General features: G+C 37.1%; 5 protein-coding genes across 6 annotated transcripts; 3 read left to right on the forward strand and 2 right to left on the reverse strand.

Annotated features, from left to right (window-relative positions):
* Positions 1-804: 804 nt before the first annotated feature.
* LOC125218410 (cationic amino acid transporter 9, chloroplastic-like) lies at positions 805-4,819 on the reverse strand. The gene is made up of 8 exons (XM_048120067.1): positions 4,495-4,819; positions 3,404-3,810; positions 2,460-2,636; positions 2,123-2,347; positions 1,857-2,033; positions 1,442-1,678; positions 1,271-1,360; positions 805-1,197 (listed from the first exon to the last, which is right to left on the reverse strand). The coding sequence occupies exons 1-8, from the start codon at positions 4,718-4,720 to the stop codon at positions 1,051-1,053; spliced, it is 1,686 nt and encodes a 561-aa protein (XP_047976024.1). The 5' UTR covers positions 4,721-4,819; the 3' UTR covers positions 805-1,050.
* A 3,475-nt stretch (positions 4,820-8,294) lies between these two features.
* On the forward strand, positions 8,295-10,195 carry LOC125185461. 2 transcript variants are annotated; one of them, XM_048081993.1, is made up of 3 exons: positions 8,295-9,565; positions 9,652-9,723; positions 9,801-10,195. In XM_048081993.1, exons 1-3 carry the CDS (start codon positions 8,612-8,614, stop codon positions 9,804-9,806), a joined length of 1,032 nt encoding a protein of 343 aa, XP_047937950.1. In that variant the 5' UTR covers positions 8,295-8,611; the 3' UTR covers positions 9,807-10,195. The 2 variants fall into 2 exon arrangements, with proteins under 2 accessions (XP_047937950.1, XP_047937949.1); XM_048081992.1 differs by having other exon boundaries at positions 9,652-10,195.
* Positions 10,196-12,292: 2,097 nt separating this feature from the next.
* On the forward strand, positions 12,293-13,977 carry LOC125223761. The gene is made up of 2 exons (XM_048127049.1): positions 12,293-12,558; positions 13,739-13,977. The coding sequence occupies exons 1-2, from the start codon at positions 12,313-12,315 to the stop codon at positions 13,796-13,798; spliced, it is 306 nt and encodes a 101-aa protein (XP_047983006.1). The 5' UTR covers positions 12,293-12,312; the 3' UTR covers positions 13,799-13,977.
* Positions 13,978-16,486: 2,509 nt separating this feature from the next.
* On the forward strand, positions 16,487-17,637 carry LOC125219336 (transcription factor DUO1-like). Its single transcript, XM_048121284.1, has 3 exons — positions 16,487-16,698; positions 16,856-17,111; positions 17,183-17,637. Exons 1-3 carry the CDS (start codon positions 16,487-16,489, stop codon positions 17,591-17,593), a joined length of 879 nt encoding a protein of 292 aa, XP_047977241.1. The 3' UTR covers positions 17,594-17,637.
* A 164-nt stretch (positions 17,638-17,801) lies between these two features.
* Positions 17,802-19,818, reverse strand: LOC125219337. The gene is made up of 4 exons (XM_048121285.1): positions 19,433-19,818; positions 18,517-18,675; positions 18,312-18,420; positions 17,802-18,122 (listed from the first exon to the last, which is right to left on the reverse strand). The coding sequence occupies exons 1-4, from the start codon at positions 19,739-19,741 to the stop codon at positions 17,932-17,934; spliced, it is 768 nt and encodes a 255-aa protein (XP_047977242.1). The 5' UTR covers positions 19,742-19,818; the 3' UTR covers positions 17,802-17,931.
* Positions 19,819-20,736: the final 918 nt, after the last annotated feature.

Raw genomic sequence — 20,736 nt, forward strand, 5'->3', positions numbered from 1 at the left:
ATGAAGCACTAGAGTGCATTCAGATTAATTGGGTAGATTTCTGTGAGAAGATCCGCTGTAATGCTTTTAAGGCATTGCAATTTGAAAGCTTAGGATATCAGGCATTCAAGAAGTAGATACAGCTGCTAGCAATTTGACTGATATTGGTTTTATTGACTGCCGAAAGGTGGTTGAGACTTCCCCGGGAAATGTTGCTTCCTTTAAGTAGCTGGACAACTAATATTATCCCAATCAATTTGAAGGTCTTATGTGACTTAAATTGCCAAGCACATAACATGAGGGGGATTCAACCGTTGTCTCTTATAACAACCACATGGTTAAAGTGCTGCTGGCATCATTAGTGACATTCTTAAAGGAATAGGTAACTTATTTGTCGAAACTCTAAAGAATGACAAGAACATTTTTCTGCACTGGGGGACAAAAAAATAGATGAGATATTGAATTGGCTGGAGTGGGTCATTTCTTGTTCACTTTTTCATACTTCTGAGAGCAATCAACCTGGTCTGGATAAATTTTGGCTTGGCCAAGGCACAAGTTTACTAATACTTAGTTTCATGCAGAGCCCCCATGAGGAAGTTCAAGAAAAGGCAGCCACAGCTCTTGATGACGTAAACACCAATATTGACACTGGAAGGGCTGAAGCAGTTCATGATGAAGGCATATGCCTTCTCTAAACCTTGCCCGGCCATGGAAGGAAGGACTTCAGTCAGAAGCGGCTAAGGTAATGTTTCTTGTGTGGCTGCTTTATAGATTGGGAGTAATAATGATGCTCTCAGTTTTCTTCCTTTTTGATCAAGGCACAACTTAATAAGCATGCATCAAGTCATCAAGAATTGTTATATTGTAAGACAAAATCCATGATTTATACTATTTGTTTTCATTTCTACATTATAGCTATGTTTACAGTCATCCAGATAGGAAGTGGACTTCACATATGAATACTATAAAACCTCCAATTAAGGATTGAAACGGTTGAAAACATGGAATAGATAATATGAAATGGAAATCTTGAAATGAATATAAATGATCAAGAAATGGAAATAAGTAGAGCTATGGTGCTTCTTCAGTGGCTGCCCTGTGGTAAACAGTAGTGGCAGTGGAATTTAGAGGATCTGCATTATACTGACCGTAAAATGCATAAATACCCACTGTAATTATGCCCAGCACTATAAATCTCACCCATGCCTCGTAGTGCAGCTGCAAAATATAGGATCAGTCAGCTGCAACAAACCTTCAAATTTCTCATGCTTTTATAATACTAACAACTTACCTGAGCGAACAAAAACATGTTGACGAAGATGCTAACACACGGAACAATTGGAACCCCGGGACATGAAAAACCCGGTGGATCTTTGTACACCTGTACACAATCAGCTTGGAGATTATACTAAGCAACTTTATTGACACTCTAGTATGTATCTGTGGGATTGAAATTACTTACTTGTCGTAGATAGAGAGCTGCACCAGAAAACACAGCGACTACAATACCTAGAATTATAAAAACAAATGAAGCTTGGAAACGGAAGAGGGCACCAGAAGCAAAACCACAGCAGGCAAGTGTGCAGAGACAGATGATGCCTTCTCCCCTCCTAGAAATCCCCTTGCTAGGGACCTCACTTAACCTCTTATCCGTCCAGCGAAGGGTTACCACACATGCTGAAACTACTGAATAACCCGTCTGAAACAAACCATATCATAGTTAGACACTCTTATAAATTTAGTTTTTAAAAGATCAACAGTGCTGTATAACAAGCTTGTATACAATTTTACATAGTAAGTAGTAACAGATCAGAAGATCATGCTTTTTTTCCATGTTCACAGTAAATAGGAATCTTTCGTGTCCAAGTACATCATACCAAGGTTCCAACTGATAGAATATGCGAGAGCACTTCCACGTTTAGCAGTCCGGACAAGATGATGGCAACTAGACCAACCCACACTTGAGAATGAATTGGAGTATGTCGTGTTAGGTGTACTTTCGCAAATATTGCAGGTAGTAAACCATCCCTTCCAAGTCCAAGATATAACCGTGACTGCCAAATAAAATCAAGCAAATGAGTCGTTGGCCATAGCTTGACTGAGACAAGTCATGTATCGAGGTAAAGATGAACAAGCAAATCACCTGAACATAAAGCCCAACCAGAAGCGTCGTTGTGAGTCCAGCAACAGCACCAATGCTGATTAACACAGATACATATTGCAATCCCTTTGAAGTAAAAGCTTCCGCCAAGGGAGCATCATCCCCAAGAAATTGGTATGGGACCATTCCAGTAATCACTAAGCAAACACCAACGTACAATACAACACAGACCAGGAGACTACCAATTATGCCAAGAGGTAGATCTCTCTGCAACATCAAGTTGATGCAGTAGGAATTGGTTATGAAGTAGTATTGATAGCCTTCTGTGGCAACAAAAATAAGTGAAAATATGATCTCAATTTATCTCCCTTTTGCATACCTGGGGTCTCTTGGATTCTTCAGCAGAATTAGCAACTGCATCAAATCCAACATAAGAAAAAAAGACCACTGTTGATCCAGTCAATATTGACTGCACACCATTTGGGGCAAAAGGAGTCCAATTTGAGACATCAACCTCAAATGCTCCAACAATGATGATAAACATAACAATGAGAACCTGCAAAAAGCATCATATGAATCCTGCTGTATTATTATATTTGAATTTAGCGCCTGGTAAATAATTAAGTATGAAGCACCACAAAGCTGCACAGAAGAACTTCCACTACACAAAGCGTCACCAATATGCTACAATGAAGCAGACCATTGCAAAGAAGAATGATGGCATGACACATAGATTAGACCAATTTAGTCCCGGTAGACAATTCAAGCTAACACTGGCACTAACTTTTTAACTAGCTAGAACTCTGAGCATCATAGACAGTGATAAAGAATGAAATTACAAGGTGTTATTCCTCCTCTGCTAAAGGCTGAAAGCCAACTATATCTTTTACTCAATCTTAATTTTTGTCTTTGCATGTGCGGAGAATTACTATATGGCATTTCATTCTCATGCATATAAGTGCTAAAAATATGTGTCTAAAAGAAGGCTGGGCCTCAACCGTAGTTTCATCGACAGTGTCTTATAAAGTTCTCAATTATCACAAGAACTCAGCGAGATCTCAGATTGTATTTGAGCACTATCAAAAGGTCTAACAGCACCCAGGTAAGTTAATGCATAACTATTTCAACATTGTGTTCCTAATTATTCACAACAAAATCTTGAATACTGCTTAGAGAAAATGTCATAATCTTAAAAAGTCTTACTTTAGGTCCCTTATATTCATTGATTTGTACACAAATATCAAGTGCCATCCTATTACTTAATAGGACACAATATAGATCATCTTTAAAGAAAAGAAGAAACTTTCAGGATGTGTAGACAACCTTTGTCACTGTCATGATTGAATTCAGCACTGAGGACTCTCCAACACCCCGACACAAGACTACTGTCAGAAGCACGAGGAGGATAGGAGCTAATACATTAATAGATAAAGCTCCAAAAACTTCTTCTCCATGCCCAACCCAGCTAGGAATGTTACCCTGGAGGAAGGGAATCAGCTCTAGGACGGTAACTACATAGCTTGCTAGGCTACGAGCTATGCTAGCAGCCCCAATATGATAGTCAAGCATCAACTGAGCAAACACAAGAAAAGCTGTAAGCTCGTTGAATGCTGAGTATGTATAAAGATATGCTCCCCCAACAACAGCCGGAAAGCGAGAAGCTAATTCGGCATAGCAGAGCGCATTGAGCACACAAGATGCCCCTGCTATGATGAAACTAATCGTAACTCCTGCGTTTGAAATCAAAAGAAGAGAATTTCATTAAAGTGATGAATAATTTTCTTCAAATGACAATATGGTACATCACAAACAACATCGGAAGAAATGTCAGGTAAATACTCCAAAGGGATATTAAATCCTAATTCTGACACATCCAACATCTTATAGAATCCTTAAATAGAAAACTACTCCTAAATAGTAAATATTCTTTGAACAGCAGCCTGGTTCCAAATATCCAAACCACAAACGTCAATCACTAAAAGCACCAAAAGTCGGATATTATGCTTAAGAGCCGGACATTGAAGTATAGAAATAAAAGAAAAAGAAATTAATCATTTAGATGAAGATTGGATGTAGAGAAAATGATGATTGACTTGCAGAAACAGCCTTTGATTAAGGGAATCCATCTTGGCAACTAATTCCAACAATGTCGAATCATATCCTCAATAAAGTCTTTGTGCTAGTGTACGTCAAGCAGAATACTAAAGTAGCAGATTACTCCGCTCTCTACTCTCATGAAGCAGTGTAAAGAAGTAGAGTGCAGAAGTCACAGTATGCTCCAAAATAAAGTGAGATGTATGTTAAACGGCCATCAGATTTTACTCAATCAAAATCGAACACGAACAATAATTCATTAACTACTTCAGTGTGGGCAAGCTAAATAAAGGAAAATAAGCAATTAGAAAAATCCTGACCGGGACCAGCATCGCGAGCAACGGTTCCGGTGACAACGAATATTCCGGCGCCTATAGAAGCGCCGATGCCGAGTAGAATCAAATCGAAGACGCCTAGGCGGCGAACGAGGCCTTGGGCGGAGGTTGCATGAACGGTGGTGTCGGTAGGCGGCGAGAGAGGCTTGGAGCGAAGCGCGGAGGAGCAGAAACGCGATAGGAACGACGGGGAGGAGGAAGATGACGTCATCAGGCAGCGAAGGGGTTGGTGGCATATGCACGTGGACTCACTCTTAAGTCTTAACTAACAACGGATACCAAATTTCCATTGATAATTGGATTTTATTGTTAATTGTAGAGACAGGATAAGATCAGAGGGCGTTAATGTAGCTTAGAAAAGGGAAGAAAGTAACAAAGAGGAAATAGAATTAGATTCTTTTTTGTTTTTTTTTTATAATTTTACAATAACAAATAATTTGAAACAAAAAAAAATAATACTCCAACAAAATATATATGGTGTGGGTGGGTGGTTATTCATAAATCACAAAATAAATTATTGGCAAAATATCTACTAGTACACTAAAACATGGAGTAGATTCATACTAGATTTTTTTTACACACTTTTTACTGCACGATATCAATGGATCAACTATTATTATTGTAATACAAAGATACTATGTTCCAAGGCCATGATATGATTCTTTGTGCGTCATGTTTTAAAACCAATTTCGGATTGTATTACGAATTAAAGAAAATATTGATTTATTTTTTAGAGAAAAGTTCAAATCGATAGTATAATTATATTGCATCCTCAAAATAAAAATTGTGGATCTGCCATTGGTCCTTAAATGGACATGTAAGGACAATCCATTTCGGAAGAAATGCATTCTCGCAAGGATAATGTTTCTTACGAGGCATGCCATTGATCCGCCCCCTCTCCCCAGTCAATTTTTGTATTTTATTTTTTTGAAACAATCATAAGCTACAAATATAGTTTCCTATTTCATGTATTGAAAAACTCCTAATTTCATTTTTTCTAAAATATAATGATCCCGTATATAAACCAGGAGCATTTTGATTATAAAGAACACATAAATGCCTAAGCATGCTGATATATGCCATGATCCATTTATTTAATCACTGCCACCTAATTCTTTTCGATGCATCCTTCTCTACCAACATAGAAGCACATATCCACACATTAATGGCTTTTAGTTTTTATTGAGTAATTTACGATATTATTTCAAAGTTTCTCTACTTTAAGAATCACATTTACTGTTGTTATAGCCCTTTCTTTTGGTATAAAATTTTGGAACACAATACTACCAGATTCAAAGATTGATACTACAATACTACTAGGAGTACTAGACTTGCCTTCAATATGTGATGCACGCAACTATTAGTAATCTAATTAAATTCAACTCCTGCTCCAAATCAATCTCTACACTTAAAAACCACTCCGGATCACCTACAACTTTTACACAAAATGATATATAACTTTTATTTTATATCGTTTTTGGTACCTAAAAATCACATTTTGAATATCTAATACTGATTTTCGCTCCAAAGTACCTCCTAAAAATCACATTTTCACAATTGTCATGAAGGATATTTTTGAGCATACATAAAATTATTAATTACAATTAATATTATTATTATGATGTTATAAATTAATAATTAATTACTTTTCTAATATAATTTAAATTATGACCCAGACTTAATTATAATTATAGTTTTATTTATATTTAATTATTATAATACTAATGACTCGTAATTAATAAATAATTTTAATATACTACTTATTTAAAATATGAATTATATAATATTAAATCATAATAATAATTATTATTTTATTTTAAATTAATAGCTAATTAATATAGTCTTAATAAAATTTAAAATGTTGAATTATATTTATAATGATATAAAATGATTAAATATTTTAATTAGGCGTTTTAGTCCTAAAATAATATAAAATAATTAAATTAAAAATATTCAATCGATTTAATTCGTTTAAACAATTGATTTAATCAGGTGTTTTGTTCTTAATTATATTATGGATGTCAATTAGGTGTAAATTACTAACAAGAAAGAAGAAAAGGAAGAAAAAAGAAAAAAAAAAGAGGAAATAGAAACTAAGAAGAAAAAGGAAAAGAAGAAAGGAAAAAAAAATCACATGTTTGGTACATAAGATTACTTTTATCACGAGGTAACAAATAAAAAATAAAGATCATATACTATTTTTATGCAAAAGTGAAAAATCAGACAATATTTATGTAGTTTACTCTACTTAAAATAAAAACAATAACACATGCGTGTTCAGATGAGAAACGGTAAGGATTACACGGCTCTGGTAGCGTTTCTGGTGCGGTGTCGTCGCCGGCTTCGATCTACTCCCTGCCGCAACTGGTCTTGTGTTGGGAAGACAGAGAGTGAGAACGAGATAGAGAGAGAGTGTGTGAGAGAGTGAGGAAGGCGAGCAGAATGCGTGTGAACAAATGAGAGTGGAATTTGTGGTCCGGGAATGTTTCAAAATTTTCAGGGACAAATTTGGAAATTTGTCTCCAAATCTACTGAACTGTAGCAGAGCCGATTTCAAATATTGGCTGCCTTCCGCGATTTCTATTAGACGAAAAATGTCTTAAATAGTGCGGACCGACTGCAATCTAACGGGCCATGCGGATTTAACAAATGGTCACCGAACCGTTAGAATTGCACATATTTGACCCCTATTATGTCCAAATAGGGGTCACTGAACAGGCCCTAAAGATTTTAAGTTCAAGTGTGCCAGGACAATTGTTTAAATTTCTGTATCGTAGGCAAAACGACTTTGATGCCTAGTGAAATTAGATTTCACATCCGCATCGAAGTAATGGAGTTGTTCGATTTCTGTTTATGCAGAAATTTAGCTAAAATTATGGGCTTTCTTTGGGCTTTACCGACAAAACATACTACGTTACAAATCAACTAGCGAGCTTTTGACCTTGTATAAATCGTCCTATTCTTTATAAAATTAATTAAGCTTGTGAAAAATTATAACTTCACTCAATTCGGTCACATGAAATTGGTACCCTTATTATGAGAATTTACCTTTACAATTTGTGACGTCATGGGACTGGTGGTCGTATTTGTAAAGAAACATATCATAAAATATTACTTCCTCCAAAAATAAGAATGATTTATATGTGAAATTAATAAAGTAAAATGAAAAAACATCAAACTTTTTTTTTTATTTTTAAGCGATAAGGTGTTTTTTTTAAAAAAAGAAAAGAAAAAGTGACAAGGTATGAACTATGTATTGATCTTGCGTGTGTCAATGTGTGCGAGTCTGGCCAACGGTAGAGAGTTTAATACAGGTTCGAGTTTTTCGTGGAGCGATCTTAAATTTAAATTTATTTATCCATAAAAAAAACTATGTATTGATCTTAAATAATCGTAATAATATGAGTAACATTATAAAAATTAGGAGTAACAAAGTTGGAGTAGATGAGAAATGACGCAATAAATTAATCAGCAAAGTAGTAATAAAATTATCAATATTTTATTTGAAATTTCAATGTGTTATTTAAAAAAAGGTAAGTAAATACATTCTTCTTCTCGTAGATGGTAGAGATGATAACTCATCATGAAACGAAAGAAAAATAAATGAAGAATTGAGCCAACCCTAAATAGGGTTTTCAACAAATCCCCCTTCTAAGATTTGTGCCTGCGTCTGCGGTATACATACGAATATACGATACATGTATAAAATACATATACACACGTCCGTATAAAATACTAAGAAATATACATGAATTATTTTATGTTACTTAATTTTGATCAAGTTTTGTTTTCCTCCACCTCACCTCTTCCCTTTCACATTCTCTGCAAATCATCTCCTCCTCTCTCTCTACATTCATCAATCCTGCTCTCTCAACCTTCATTCACGTTAACCCCCAACACAAACTTCATCCCCACCCACCTCTGCCAACACACACAACCACACGCACTCTCTTTTCATGCACTCAATTTGATTTCATATCCTCGGAATTTACCAAACGATGTGACGTCGCCGTCGATCTCCAAACAGATTGGTTTCCGATTCGCATCCTCTGATAGCAATTCAATAGTTTTTCCTTGAATTCGGCGGTTGTTGCTTGCTGCTATGGCTTCTACTGTTCCTGCCAAATCTCAGCCGCTGCACAATTTCACGCTGCCGCATCTGAGATGGAATAAGGACCGAAACTCCACCGGCCAACACCAGCGCCGCCGCTCCATCAAATCGCCGTCGCGGCGCCCGAATATCTCCTCCGCATCTCCCATCCGCCAGTCGCCGTTGCGAGATTCCGTATCGGCGACTCCGCCTCGGCATCAGTCCCCTTTATGCGACTCCACCGCGGCGGCGGCTGTGGTGGTGTCGCCTCGTCAGTCTCCGGTCCACGGGGATTACTTGGGGAAACGATCTCCGCTTCGGGAGTGGGGGAAGCACTCGCCAAGCGGCGGTGATCCGGCGTGGCATGAATCGCCTCCTCAATCCGGAAAAGGCGGCTCTGTTGAGCATCGGAGACATCACTCAATTCATCCGGCGTTGGATGGTGCGAGGAACGGTCTCCATTCAGCAAATGCAAATTCAGGGCGAACAAGTCTGAAATCGGAGCCTAAATCGAAGGCGAAAGAAGTCGATGCGGCTGGAATCAAGAGATCAAAAATCCTAATCAAAATTCCCTGCAAGAGCAGCAAAACCGAGGACGAAAATCCACAAGAAGAGGCGGAGAAAAACGAGGAAGACGTTTGCAGCGGTGAAGTGCAACAAGAGGAGAAGGTTGATGAAGAAACGAAGACATGGAATTTAAGGCCTCGGAAGCCTCTGCACAAGTCGCTGAACGTGAGCGGAGGAGGTCCGGCGATGCAGGAAAGGAGTAAAGCGCCGTCGCCGTTGAGGAATCTGAACAATAGATCGGGGGATAACGACGGCGGTGGGAAGAAGGAGAAGAGGAAGCTGAGCATATCTATCCCTCTATCGAAAGACGAGATCGAGGAGGATATATTTGCGCTGACCGGATCAAAGCCGGCAAGGAGGCCTAAGAAGAGAGCGAGGAACATTCAAAAGCAAGTTGATGTAAGATAAGATCTGAATTCGCTTGAATTTCTGTGGCATCTCTGTTATAATTGTGATTAATTTTTCTAATTTTTCACGGATCGCAGATTTGTTTCCCTGGACTATGGCTGGTATCAATAACTGCGGATTCATACAAGGTTTCTGAGACTTCTCTGAAGGTACAGCCCTGATCATCCAGCCATGGTTGCTCTGAATTTTAAATTTCTGATCTGGATGGCGGTGGTCTTCTACACAGGGCTAGATGCAGTTTCCTAAGCTGCTTCGCTTCCAACCTTTTTTTTTTCTTTTTTTCTTTTTTTTCTTCCTGGGGGATGGCTTTGAAGGTATACGGTAACTTGTATTCTGAGAGGAAGAACTAGCATTGATTTAGGGTTTCTTTGTTCTTTTCTTGTTTCCTTTGTTCTTCCCCTCTTCAAGTTGCTGATCTGGATATGGATGATAGTTCTTCTATTTAGCATTATGTAAATATGGATTTTTAGATCTTTTAGATTTTCTTTTTCAGTTTCATGACTCAATTGGTTTTGATTCATTTTTTCTTTTAAATGAATAATGACTGATTTGGGTCTTTCTTTTTTTGTACATTAAACAGTTGAAATTCATGTCTTTTGTTATGTTGCAGTTCATGACTCATGAATCTTGATAGTTGACACATCTCAAATATTCTCTTACTCTCATTTTTTTCCTTTTCTCTCATGAGTAGTTTTAGTCTGATGCCATTTGATTTGAAGAACACCATGTTTATGCATAAAGTATGATACTTTTAGATTGTGTACCTGGTGTACTCTGGCACTTAATGAAGATTGAAGTTGCTAAATCTAACTCCAAAGTGGAAATTTTAATACCCAAACCAAGTAAGAAGAATAGTAGCTACTACTACAAATTAGGGGCTTGAACATGAAGCACAAAACCCTGAGGGAAAGGTTTGGATTGTTTTCTCAGCAACCGGGCATAAAAGAAGTGAAGGAAAGATGCAAGTTTCTTAGTACTACTTATGTTTAGCAGAATATGAATTTGGTGAGAAAATGGCAAAAAAGAGTGCTTCTGGGGTATCAGGTTTGTGAATGATTTCAAGATCTGATTTCGTGTGTGCTTCGATTATGGTAATATAAAAGTGGGCGGAATGTGGAATTTGGAGTTGAAACAAAGGCTAACCCAAATAATCTATTCAAGGAAGGGGGTAAACTATGGCCAACTATTATTGGCTGGCTTGACTGACTTTTTCTGGATTTGAATTGCTCTCATCATATACTCCATATTTGTTCAAAACTGAGTATTTTCCCTATATTATCTACCCTCCACGCAACGCTATCTTTTTTGGTAAAGGTTTCATTGGATTCAGTGAGTTCCGACGATTTTTAGATGACTCAATTCCAAATCAAAATTTAATAGAAATGCACTTACCACAAATAAAAAAGATTAGAGATATTATTGCTGTATTCTAAAGTTTAACTTATTAATTTATTCACCAAGAATTCAGCCCAAGGTTTCGCTTATGGGTCCTGATCAATTAATAAAGAAAATCACACTCTTCATATCAAAGCCCTAATTTTATATGACGTCGTCTGACCCAATAAAAACCCAAAATCCGAAATTAATCTAAACTGTGGGCCAGTGTAATATATAGATTAAAAAGGTCGATAATAAAAATTAAAAAGGATAACACCTTCTTAAACTTGTCAAGTTACCAAACGTCCAACTCCTACAATTAAACTTACGGTAGCATTAGAATATTAAACATAAAAGGTAGAATAAGATGAGACAACAGAGTAACGCTTATATTTCAGGATACCTAAATCCTCAAAAATAATATGTAGGCCTGAAAATTTAATCCGCGGGTTTCGGGTATTCCCGACCCAGTCCCAATACCCGACGGGTTTTGGGTACTCGAAACCCGAAATTATAGGTTTGGTTTGGGTAGTTAATGTTAGGATTCTTCGGGTTTAGGGTACCCGAAACCCGTATTAGGGTACCCGACTAATACCCGATTAAACCCGATTAATTATGTATTTGTGAAAAATATTTTGGGTTATAAAGTTCTTAGTTTACTATTTGGATTATGTTTGGTTGCTTTGACATTATTTAGATTATATGTTAGGTTGCTTTGATATTTCATTATTCTATTATCTCGATTTTAATACTTCTTTACATTCGTATTCGGTTCATGTTGCATTATTTATGTTTTACTTGTTATCTTTTGAAAACATATAGTTAATTAGTTATGCTTCTCCATTTTATTTACATGTTCAGTTAATGTCTTAAAAAATTAATCTCTTTTATGTTACAATTTATACCAAATTTTTTTTTTTTTAATATTAAGTAGTGTCTATTTGTCTAATGTCTATTTTATATAATATAGGAGTAGAACTATAGTCAATAAATAGTATAAGTTTGTGTTATTTTAATAATTTCTATTCTCATCACAATTTAATTTATATAAAAGAATAAATTTCAAATATAATACTTCCGGGTTTATGGGTACCCGATTAGTTGGGTTCGGGTACACGCATCGGGTATTAGGGTACCCGAATTCATATCCGGGTCGGATATTGTGTATGATATTTTTTAGATTTCGGGTTTGGGTACCCACGAATACCCGAATTTACACCCCTAATAATATGCTAGGTGAGGATTTTAGCATATATTATAGCTACATTTAATTTAGTTAGTAGTATTAAAAATTGATTATTGTTTGAGAGGCCCAGCTGTAAAGCCCAATTAAAAGTGAGGCAAGAAATGGAATCTGAGCAATGGAGAAAGTTGAAATGGAAGAAAAGGAAGAAAATAGAGTTGTGAGCAATGGCGCAGTTCAAGCTTACTGGTTCTGGGGTAGCGCCAGCGCCGTTCAATTTTGGTGGGGCGTCGCCGCCTTGAAAAGGGGATATGTCGGCAATGGCAACCTCATGCCTTTGAAGGCCTTCACCGTGGCCTCCCTCTTCGTCGGCGCCTCCACCTCCGCCGCCGTAGCTACGCTCCAGCTCTCAGGAATCCGCTCTGTAAGTATTCACACCCCGCCCTCTCTTTCTTTGTGGACTATTTTTTCGTATCTGTAAATTGTTGTGCACAATCTCATGTGAATTGGTTTATTTTAGGGTTCCTTTTTTTATTTTAAAATTGTGTTGATCTTGCAATCAAAATGCTGCCTAAAATTTCTTAGTTTGTGCTATTGCATCTAAATATGAGTTTTACACATTGTTATAACAACAGACGAAAAACTATAGATGTGTATCTGGTTGCAGTCTTTCAATTGTGAGATTCTTTTGTTGCAAGTAGGATTATTGGTAGGTATTTGGAATTGAGCTCAATAATGAACTCGTTTCTTATGACACATAAAGCTTGATTTTCTTAGATTAATGACTCGAACTGTCGTCTTACTAACTGAGCTGTGTTGCGTCGTCTATGAAGCTTGTTTTGACTTACCGTTAGCATATTCAACAAATCAGTCTTGAGCTTAGCTCGTTAGCAAGAGTTATAATTTTGCTTTCAAATCCAGCTTAGTTTAGTTTTACCTCTAGTCAGGCTTTAGTGGCATTAGCAGTAAGTTTAAGGTTTTCACCACTACTTGCTGCTGCAACATTCGTTCTCATGATCTAATCATTTACTATGTCATGGTGAGATAATTGTATGTGAGTACAGTGGATAACTAGAGGACTGTTGGAGATAGAACAAAAAAAAGAATGATGAACTAACTCAAGTAATAATGTTATTTCAATATCTTATGGATTTCTTAGAGATACTGGAAGTGGTGAAATGTGTTGTGTGGTGAAATTAAATCCTAGATGGTGCATATCAGACTCTTGATGCATGTGAGAATCTCATATTGCTTGTAAGACTCTAGCTTTACTGTTTTTGCTCAATCTCACTATAGCTAAACTAGCAATTTGAAATGTCAAATAACAGAACTGATACTACTTTTTGGCCTCATGCTAGAAGTTGGGCATATAATTTGCTCATACTTTATAATTTTAGGCCGATCACATTTTGAGTTGTTTTTGGGAGTCTTGGCTAAGCTTATTTTAAGGAACTTATAAGCCCCTTTTATTTTAAAATATGGTTTTAGAGCTTATGAGATGTTAACTATTTTGAAAATGAGCTAGCTATGTCTTTAGGTGATTAACTTCATTTAATTTAATTCTATGCATTGTCTGATTATTACTCTATTTGATATGGTTATAGGTGGAAGACCTCAAGAGTGTAGGGGCAAATATAAGGAATGCATGCAAGAGCACGCGATGAGTCTCTCCGTATTGTTATCATAAGCAATAAAAGTGTAGGAGACTCTTTTATGCCCAAAATCAAGCACACCACTATCATTTGTACCTTACAAATCCAGATGGTTCCTTGTTCTTGACCACCGGTCGATGAGACCTGTATTTGATCTTCCAAATCCATTCAAAGACACTTTTTTTTTTAAACTAATCGAGCAGATAGTACCAAGAAAATTATCATCATGCTCGTAAGTGATTATTAGAATCGAGATGCTAAATGTTACTATCAATCATCAGAATTTGTGGCATCCAAACAAAATTTTCTTCTCCCACATGTGGATCACGCACACTCAAGTTTGAAGCATTCTGATGCAACAAAATTCTTTAAGCAAACTGCCCAGCTAAGATTTGAGCACTGCCCAACTGGAATGTAAGACTCGAGCATGAGTTGAGTTTGGGAAGGTGAAGTGAACTCAACAAACAGATACATGAAGTGAGTTTAACTTGTGGGGAACCCGTTGACGAGCAGCACAGTTCCTGCTCTCTGATCCATAGCCTGTCGGTAGCAATAAATTAAAGAAGGATCAACAAGTAGCAGTCAATTTATTGCTAAAGGAATTAAAATTCCCATGCTTATAGAAAAAACAATCTGTGACCAAAATCTGAACCAAAATGGGCTAACAGAGCAAAATTTACTAATTTGAGACACTAAACCACTACTAATCCAGTTAATCACATATTAAAACTTTTGTGATTTACAGTGGAAGTGCTTCTTCATTCAATACTAGCTCAAACCTAAGTTTGATATGTTCTAATAAGAATATCAAACTTTGTCATCCCATTCTTGTCTCTTGATTAATATGCGGCGGAAATCAGAAATCAGCAAATGTAACTGTATGCTAAATGAAGCCTGCAGTGCATTTAATTGAACTCCACAAATGGAGCTCATCCTTTCCAGCTCAACATTACAGAAATGCAAATCACAACACAGAAAATAGATCAAACAGACTTGGCTGTCATTTTGAACCCTTTCAAGAGCCTTGTTGAATATTTTGTACCTGAAAAATACTAGAGTAGTATCTTCATTGAATATAACAGAAAACAAGAGGAAAACAAACCTATATACACTTTTTCAGGAAGTATAATTTTTTAACTCACTCTTTTGGTTCAAATATAAGTTCTTTGCAAACTGCATATGCTGCACCACCAGCAATGCCTGCAGGAATTACGAGACTATGTGAATGTTGGATATTATAAGTTGGGGATTGAACGGGTCTTCAATGTTGGATAGCATAGCAGGAACGGCCTATACTAGTGAAAGTTGAAATGGTGACCGACAGACCATAGCACATTTCCTGGCCCATTCATGCCCTGTGAGATTAGGAACAGAGTGTTTTAAAAAGCTGCATGTTAATTTCTGAAATCCTGCGAAAACAAAGATGAAAAAGAGAGGTAGCTAGAGTCCTTGAGCATAGTATATAGATGGACATCAGAAATACTGCTAATAAGGGAGAAATGATTCAAATATGTCCTCGAGATTTTCACCAATAGGACAAGCAACATGCAAAGTTGGATGACAAAAAAATATTCAGCGCCGAAATGCAAGATGGAAACTTTTTTTATATAATTACAGATAGAAAAGCAATATGGCAAGGTAGAACGTCCAGGATATACTATCCAGCATGGTAAACTTTTCTTTAGCTTTCCTATCCGATCACTTTTTCCTCCAACTTATGAATACAGTAAATGAAGAAGATGTTAAACCTTAATCCATGTTGAGACTAGTAAGATACCACTGTCGAGTATTGATGGAGTTTGAACCATACAAAAGAGGGGGTGGAACCATAAAAATTCCTAAATACACCACCTCATACATAAAAAAACATAAAGACATTTTACGCAGTAACAAGCTTTGGTGGTTGTAGGTGGCTTGTCTGAATCCTATTCTGGTATACCATCTTGGAAGCATAAACTATTAGCATTTAGCTTCAAGAAACATTGCATAGGCACCGAAATTAATGCAAATGGGTAAGAAAATTCGAGCTGGGTTGCTTTGCAAATATGTTTCGGGGCAAAAACAAAATCATGAGAAAAATGATTTGCACGGTTACATTACGCCATAACCGAGTATAATCATTTAAAAAATGGGCTAATTTAACTGCAATAAAACTAGAGCTCCCAATTCAAATGCACGGCTAAAACATCCAGAAATTATTCCTATTGAACAAAAATTTGAGTGTTCAAATAATCAACCACTGTAATTGCATAATTAGCAGAACGCACAAACATAGTTAGCTATAAACGCAAATTTGGATTTCCTAGGTTTCAGTCCGTTGCATGATCATCTCAAAACATTCGACCGTTTACCTCTGTACACAGTACACATATCAATCAATATTCTCAGGCTTTGACTTATATTTATATTTTTATTTTTGTAGGAGTAATTTTTTAGTTCAGGTTAGTGAATTTGTTTATACGTAGAAAAAATAATTAAAAAAACAAAAAGAAAAGGTAAATGGGCTACACTCGAAATAGGCCCAATAAGAATTGTAGGCCCAAAATTCAAATAAGAGAGAAATGAGGAAAGCGGGGAAATTTAGTGGGGATAGTGCCAATAACCGTCTCAACCGCCACTCTCTCCAATAGATACATACATACAAACAAAATCTGCAGACAAAAAAATGGAGAAGCAATAGCATCTCAATCAAGTAATAGAATGATGGATGGGAAGAGAAGGATACCCGATGACGAACTCCGCGATATAAAGAAAGGTCCATGGAAAGTGGAAGAAGATCAAGTGCTCATCAATCACGTGAAGAAATACGGCCCCAGAGATTGGAGCTCCATTCGATCCAAAGGCCTCCTCCGCCGCACCGGCAAGTCCTGCCGCCTCCGCTGGGTCAACAAACTCCGCCCTGACTTGAAGACGTACTAACTCTCTCTCTCTCTCCGCCTCTGCCTCCAAGTTCACATTTTTTTTCTTCTCTCTCTGTTTCTCTCCTGCGTTTTCTAGGTTAAAGATGTTGTTTTTCCCCCTTTTGTTTCTTCAATTTGACTATTACTTTGCTGAATGCTGATTTTGTAGGGGGGTGAAGTTTTCAGCGGAGGAGGAGAGAACGGTGATCGATCTCCAAGCACAATTCGGGAACAAATGGGCGAAAATCGCGACGTATCTGCCGGGAAGAACAGACAACGACGTCAAGAATTTCTGGAGTAGTCGACAGAAGAGACTTGCTAGGATTCTGCACACCTCTACTGCTCCTTCATCATCATCCACCAAATCTCACAAGACCCCCAAGCATCTCCAACCCCCTCCTTTCGATTTCATTCCATCTCTCAAGGTCTTACACTTACTAATTTCTCATCTTTTGTGATACATCCGTCAATCCCAAGAACATGTGTGTGTGTGCAGGCGCCAAAGTTGAGCCTATCAAGGGAGGAAGAATTTGCGGCCAAGTCACAGTTGTGCCCAACCATTGAAACGGTGCAGTTTGGGGAGGTGGCGTATCCGAACCCTGTTCCGGTGGACCAGCAGCCCTATGTCTCCTTCCCTCAGTTTCCGATACTTCAGCCGGACTACCCTCTGCTTTTGGAGGGCCAGGACTTCATTGGCAGGCTTGGAGCTCCCAGTTATCTTGATGATGAGTTTGGGCATTCCGCATTGGGCACTGCGCAAGTCCCCATCGCCCCATCGTTCCAGGCTTCTGGAACGTCGGTGAGTCATGACACGGTGGACATCGACAGCCTCATCGATGATGACTTTCCTCCCATCGACTTATTTGATCAAATCGAGCAGCTTCCAAGCCCCTCTCACTGGTCTTGATTGAAGCTACAAAACATGGCTTCTTGTAATTGTTGCTAATTCTTCTGTAATTTCATCTAACATTGTGTTTTAAGCTTTGTTGTGTTCTGTATCTGCAACTCGTATTGTGAAATGAATTCTGGCTTCTCTGTAAATATATTGTTTAGATTTGTAATGATATGTAACTGGAAGACAAGAGTAAGATCAATAACATGTCAAAAAGATCAAATGGGAAAAAAAAATGCTTTTACATTGACCACATTGGGTGATTTCAATTTTCAGACTGAATGTATTGGCAAAGTTTATTAGGATTTCCAACAAAAGAGAAGACAATAGATGAAGTACATAACACCAATTCACTAGGTTTCTTGGACTTGCATTAACTGGATACCAGCTAGATCTTTCAGTGATCCCACAAACTGTCCAGCAGTAAACGACTTGCTTTCTTCGAAAACTACAGACCTCTGTAAGACTGAATATGCACAATACTCGACTTCAGCCACCTCAACATCCTCAAAACATCTTGCAATAGTGGTTCCAACTCCTTCACCTGAAAAAGCATACCATTTTTACAAGTTTCAGATCATAAAGAGAAACTACTATGCTGATGAAATGTGATTAATGACAGTCACATAACATTGCATCAAGTGGCTCATGATGTAAGACCACAAAAATAAGGTAACACGAATGCCTGAGAGCCAGTAAACACCACGTTGTAACTAGCTGTAGAGAAGCTTACCATGAGTCACTAGCAACAAGTTTTCCGACGGATATTTGTCAGCAAGGCTTGTGATCACCTGCATATATCTATCCCTGGCACCTTCTCGCGTCTCTTGCCATCCTGGCAGCTACATTCACAGACAAAACCGGGTTTTATCATAGGAAAGTTGAACTGCTACAGGATCATATTGTAGAGTACTTAACAAATGAAAGCATAATATTACCTCCTTATACACCATTTCAGTAGTATTATCAATAGTTCCAGCAGGCAATACAGATTCACACTGCGAAATGTCAAAACTAAAAATCCCATCTTTAGGAGCAACGTTAGGCCGGACGGCTAAAGAATTCATCATCTCACATAATCCATACTCCATTGACACCTGAAACATAAGCAATGAGTTCAGCTTGTTAGAATGCACGCAATTTGATTACTTTGAGCAATACTGCCTTCACACTCAAGCTTACAAACTTGCATTAGTATTTGCCTAGTTGACAAAGTTTATGTCTAAGCGTGGGAATAAAAAATGTGGTTGGGAGAATACTTTGACCTTACTTATTAGTAAAAGGTTTGTAATTGAATATTACTCCTAGGTTACTTGTATTTTCTTGTAACTAATGGTGGGGTCTAATGAATTTGCGGTCAGTATTGAATAGAATAGTTTAAGTGGTACATTCCACAGTCTCCACTACAGTGATGATATAGAATTCGGATGATATTTGACATTGCTCAAGAAAAATATTATTTTTAATGAGAATTGAGAATAGATGAAAAAGACTGCTTTGAAAACCGGAGAGGATCTCCTAATCCACTTATCATACTCCACTCCTACTCCACCTCTCACATGGCAATAGATTTGAAACCTAGCTAACCAGTGAGACGATAGTGGTTTTCCTAGTTGTTGAAACATCACAATAGAGCGCAAATGGATTTGGATAAACCTCACAAAGGAATAGTACAATTCAACCATAATTGTGAAATTAAGTAGAACAGTAAACAGATGAAATTCGATATTTTAAAATTCAGTAATTCACATCTAAAACATTAATGAAACAGAAAATAGTATACTGAAAAGGAGAATGAAATCAAAATAGTAACAAGTCAACATCAAAGATAAAAGGAATGTTTTTCATGCATACCTTGATTTTTGAAGGATTGATAGCGACGGCGTCGGATTTGTTGAGGGCTGAGACGACTCCGGAAGCGGTCTGGAGGCAGCGGAGGAAGGGGGAAACGAAGACGCGGTGGATCGGAAAGGAGAGGTGTTTACCGAGTTTGTCGCCGGTGGCGTAGGCTCGGAGGTGGCCGTCGTCGGCGAGCGGGGGGTCCCAGGGGCGCGGGGCGGAGGCCGACCAGAGAGGGGCGACGTTGTCGAGCCTGTCGCCGTGGCGCATTACGACGACGTTTTGGCGGAACTGCGATGAGCCGTCGCCATCTGACAAACCCATCAGTGGATTTGGTTGAAAAATGGAGAGAGTGCAGATTCTTAAAGTATTTTAAAGCCTCGTCTTTTCAACTCAAATCTGAATAAACATCTCGTCTGTCTCTGTTTTTATAGTGGCTCATTCATAAAAAATACTAATGAATAACCTTTTACTAAGTCAATTATAAAATAAATCAAGCTTATGTGTAAATTATACCATTAATCCATCAGCCCACCATCAATATTCTTATATAGTGGTTTTCACATTTTAATCCATGAATTTGTATACGAAAGGAGCGAATATAAGAATATGGCTATTCTTTGGCGACGACCTACGCCATTTCCTACTACATATACACAAACATGATAAATGATACAATACATCCTAAAAAATGGTCCATGGACTTTAAAATTATCACCAGTAGTCCCTGAACTAAGAATTTATATAAAAAACGGTCCTTTTGCACTGTTTCGAGACGAAAATGTCCTTTTGGAGGGTTTTGGAGATATGGGCAATTTGGTCTTTTTACACTTTTAACATTTTAAATCTGATATTATTTCAGTTATGTACTAAATCTGATATTATTTCAAAATTATCATTCTTCTTCCCTTTTGTCATCCTTCACTTTGTTTCTTTATTTCAATATTAGATTTAATTTTACAAAATTAAATTTTAAATTTTAATTTTTAAATATCAATAAAAAAATTTTAATCATAAAAATTATTAAATAACAAAAATTAATAGTCATAATCAATATTTGATAGTGTCTAATATTTAATCAATAAGGTATGACAACGACTTAGTTTTAATCAATACTTAATAGCTTTAATCATAAATAGATCATATAACACGATTTATTATGAAATAAATATGCATTTAATGTAAGACTAATATAATTTTCGTTTATTAATTTGAAAATAATCAAACTTTACTAGAAAATTTCAACAAAAATAAACCCATATAAAATTTTTAGTAGGATCAACTTTTTAGTCAACTTCATAATATTCAATCACAAGCAA

This window comes from Salvia hispanica, chromosome 4 (assembly GCF_023119035.1).
Source record: "Salvia hispanica cultivar TCC Black 2014 chromosome 4, UniMelb_Shisp_WGS_1.0, whole genome shotgun sequence".
NCBI classification, from domain to species: Eukaryota; Viridiplantae; Streptophyta; class Magnoliopsida; order Lamiales; family Lamiaceae; genus Salvia; species Salvia hispanica.

What these genes read in the sequence shown, in the direction of transcription:
- LOC125218410 (XM_048120067.1), bottom strand. Translation starts at nt 4,720, where the DNA reads ATGACGTCATCTTCCTCCTCCCCGTCGTTCCTATCGCGTTTCTGCTCC. An exon ending in TTCTATCAGTTGGAACCTTG is followed by an intron (nt 1,679 to 1,856) that starts GTATGATGTACT and finishes GGTTTGTTTCAG; the next exon opens with ACGGGTTATTCAGTAGTTTC. An exon ending in ACATGTTTTTGTTCGCTCAG is followed by an intron (nt 1,198 to 1,270) that starts GTAAGTTGTTAG and finishes TATATTTTGCAG; the next exon opens with CTGCACTACGAGGCATGGGT.
- LOC125219336 (XM_048121284.1), top strand. Translation starts at nt 16,487, where the DNA reads ATGATGGATGGGAAGAGAAGGATACCCGATGACGAACTCCGCGATATA. An exon ending in CTCCGCCCTGACTTGAAGAC is followed by an intron (nt 16,699 to 16,855) that starts GTACTAACTCTC and finishes CTGATTTTGTAG; the next exon opens with GGGGGTGAAGTTTTCAGCGG. An exon ending in ATTTCATTCCATCTCTCAAG is followed by an intron (nt 17,112 to 17,182) that starts GTCTTACACTTA and finishes GTGTGTGTGCAG; the next exon opens with GCGCCAAAGTTGAGCCTATC.
- LOC125223761 (XM_048127049.1), top strand. Translation starts at nt 12,313, where the DNA reads ATGGAGAAAGTTGAAATGGAAGAAAAGGAAGAAAATAGAGTTGTGAGC. An exon ending in AGCTCTCAGGAATCCGCTCT is followed by an intron (nt 12,559 to 13,738) that starts GTAAGTATTCAC and finishes ATATGGTTATAG; the next exon opens with GTGGAAGACCTCAAGAGTGT.
- LOC125219337 (XM_048121285.1), bottom strand. Translation starts at nt 19,741, where the DNA reads ATGGGTTTGTCAGATGGCGACGGCTCATCGCAGTTCCGCCAAAACGTC. An exon ending in TCAATCCTTCAAAAATCAAG is followed by an intron (nt 18,676 to 19,432) that starts GTATGCATGAAA and finishes CTTATGTTTCAG; the next exon opens with GTGTCAATGGAGTATGGATT. An exon ending in CTGAAATGGTGTATAAGGAG is followed by an intron (nt 18,421 to 18,516) that starts GTAATATTATGC and finishes CTGTGAATGTAG; the next exon opens with CTGCCAGGATGGCAAGAGAC.
- LOC125185461 (XM_048081992.1), top strand. Translation starts at nt 8,612, where the DNA reads ATGGCTTCTACTGTTCCTGCCAAATCTCAGCCGCTGCACAATTTCACG. An exon ending in ACATTCAAAAGCAAGTTGAT is followed by an intron (nt 9,566 to 9,651) that starts GTAAGATAAGAT and finishes CACGGATCGCAG; the next exon opens with ATTTGTTTCCCTGGACTATG.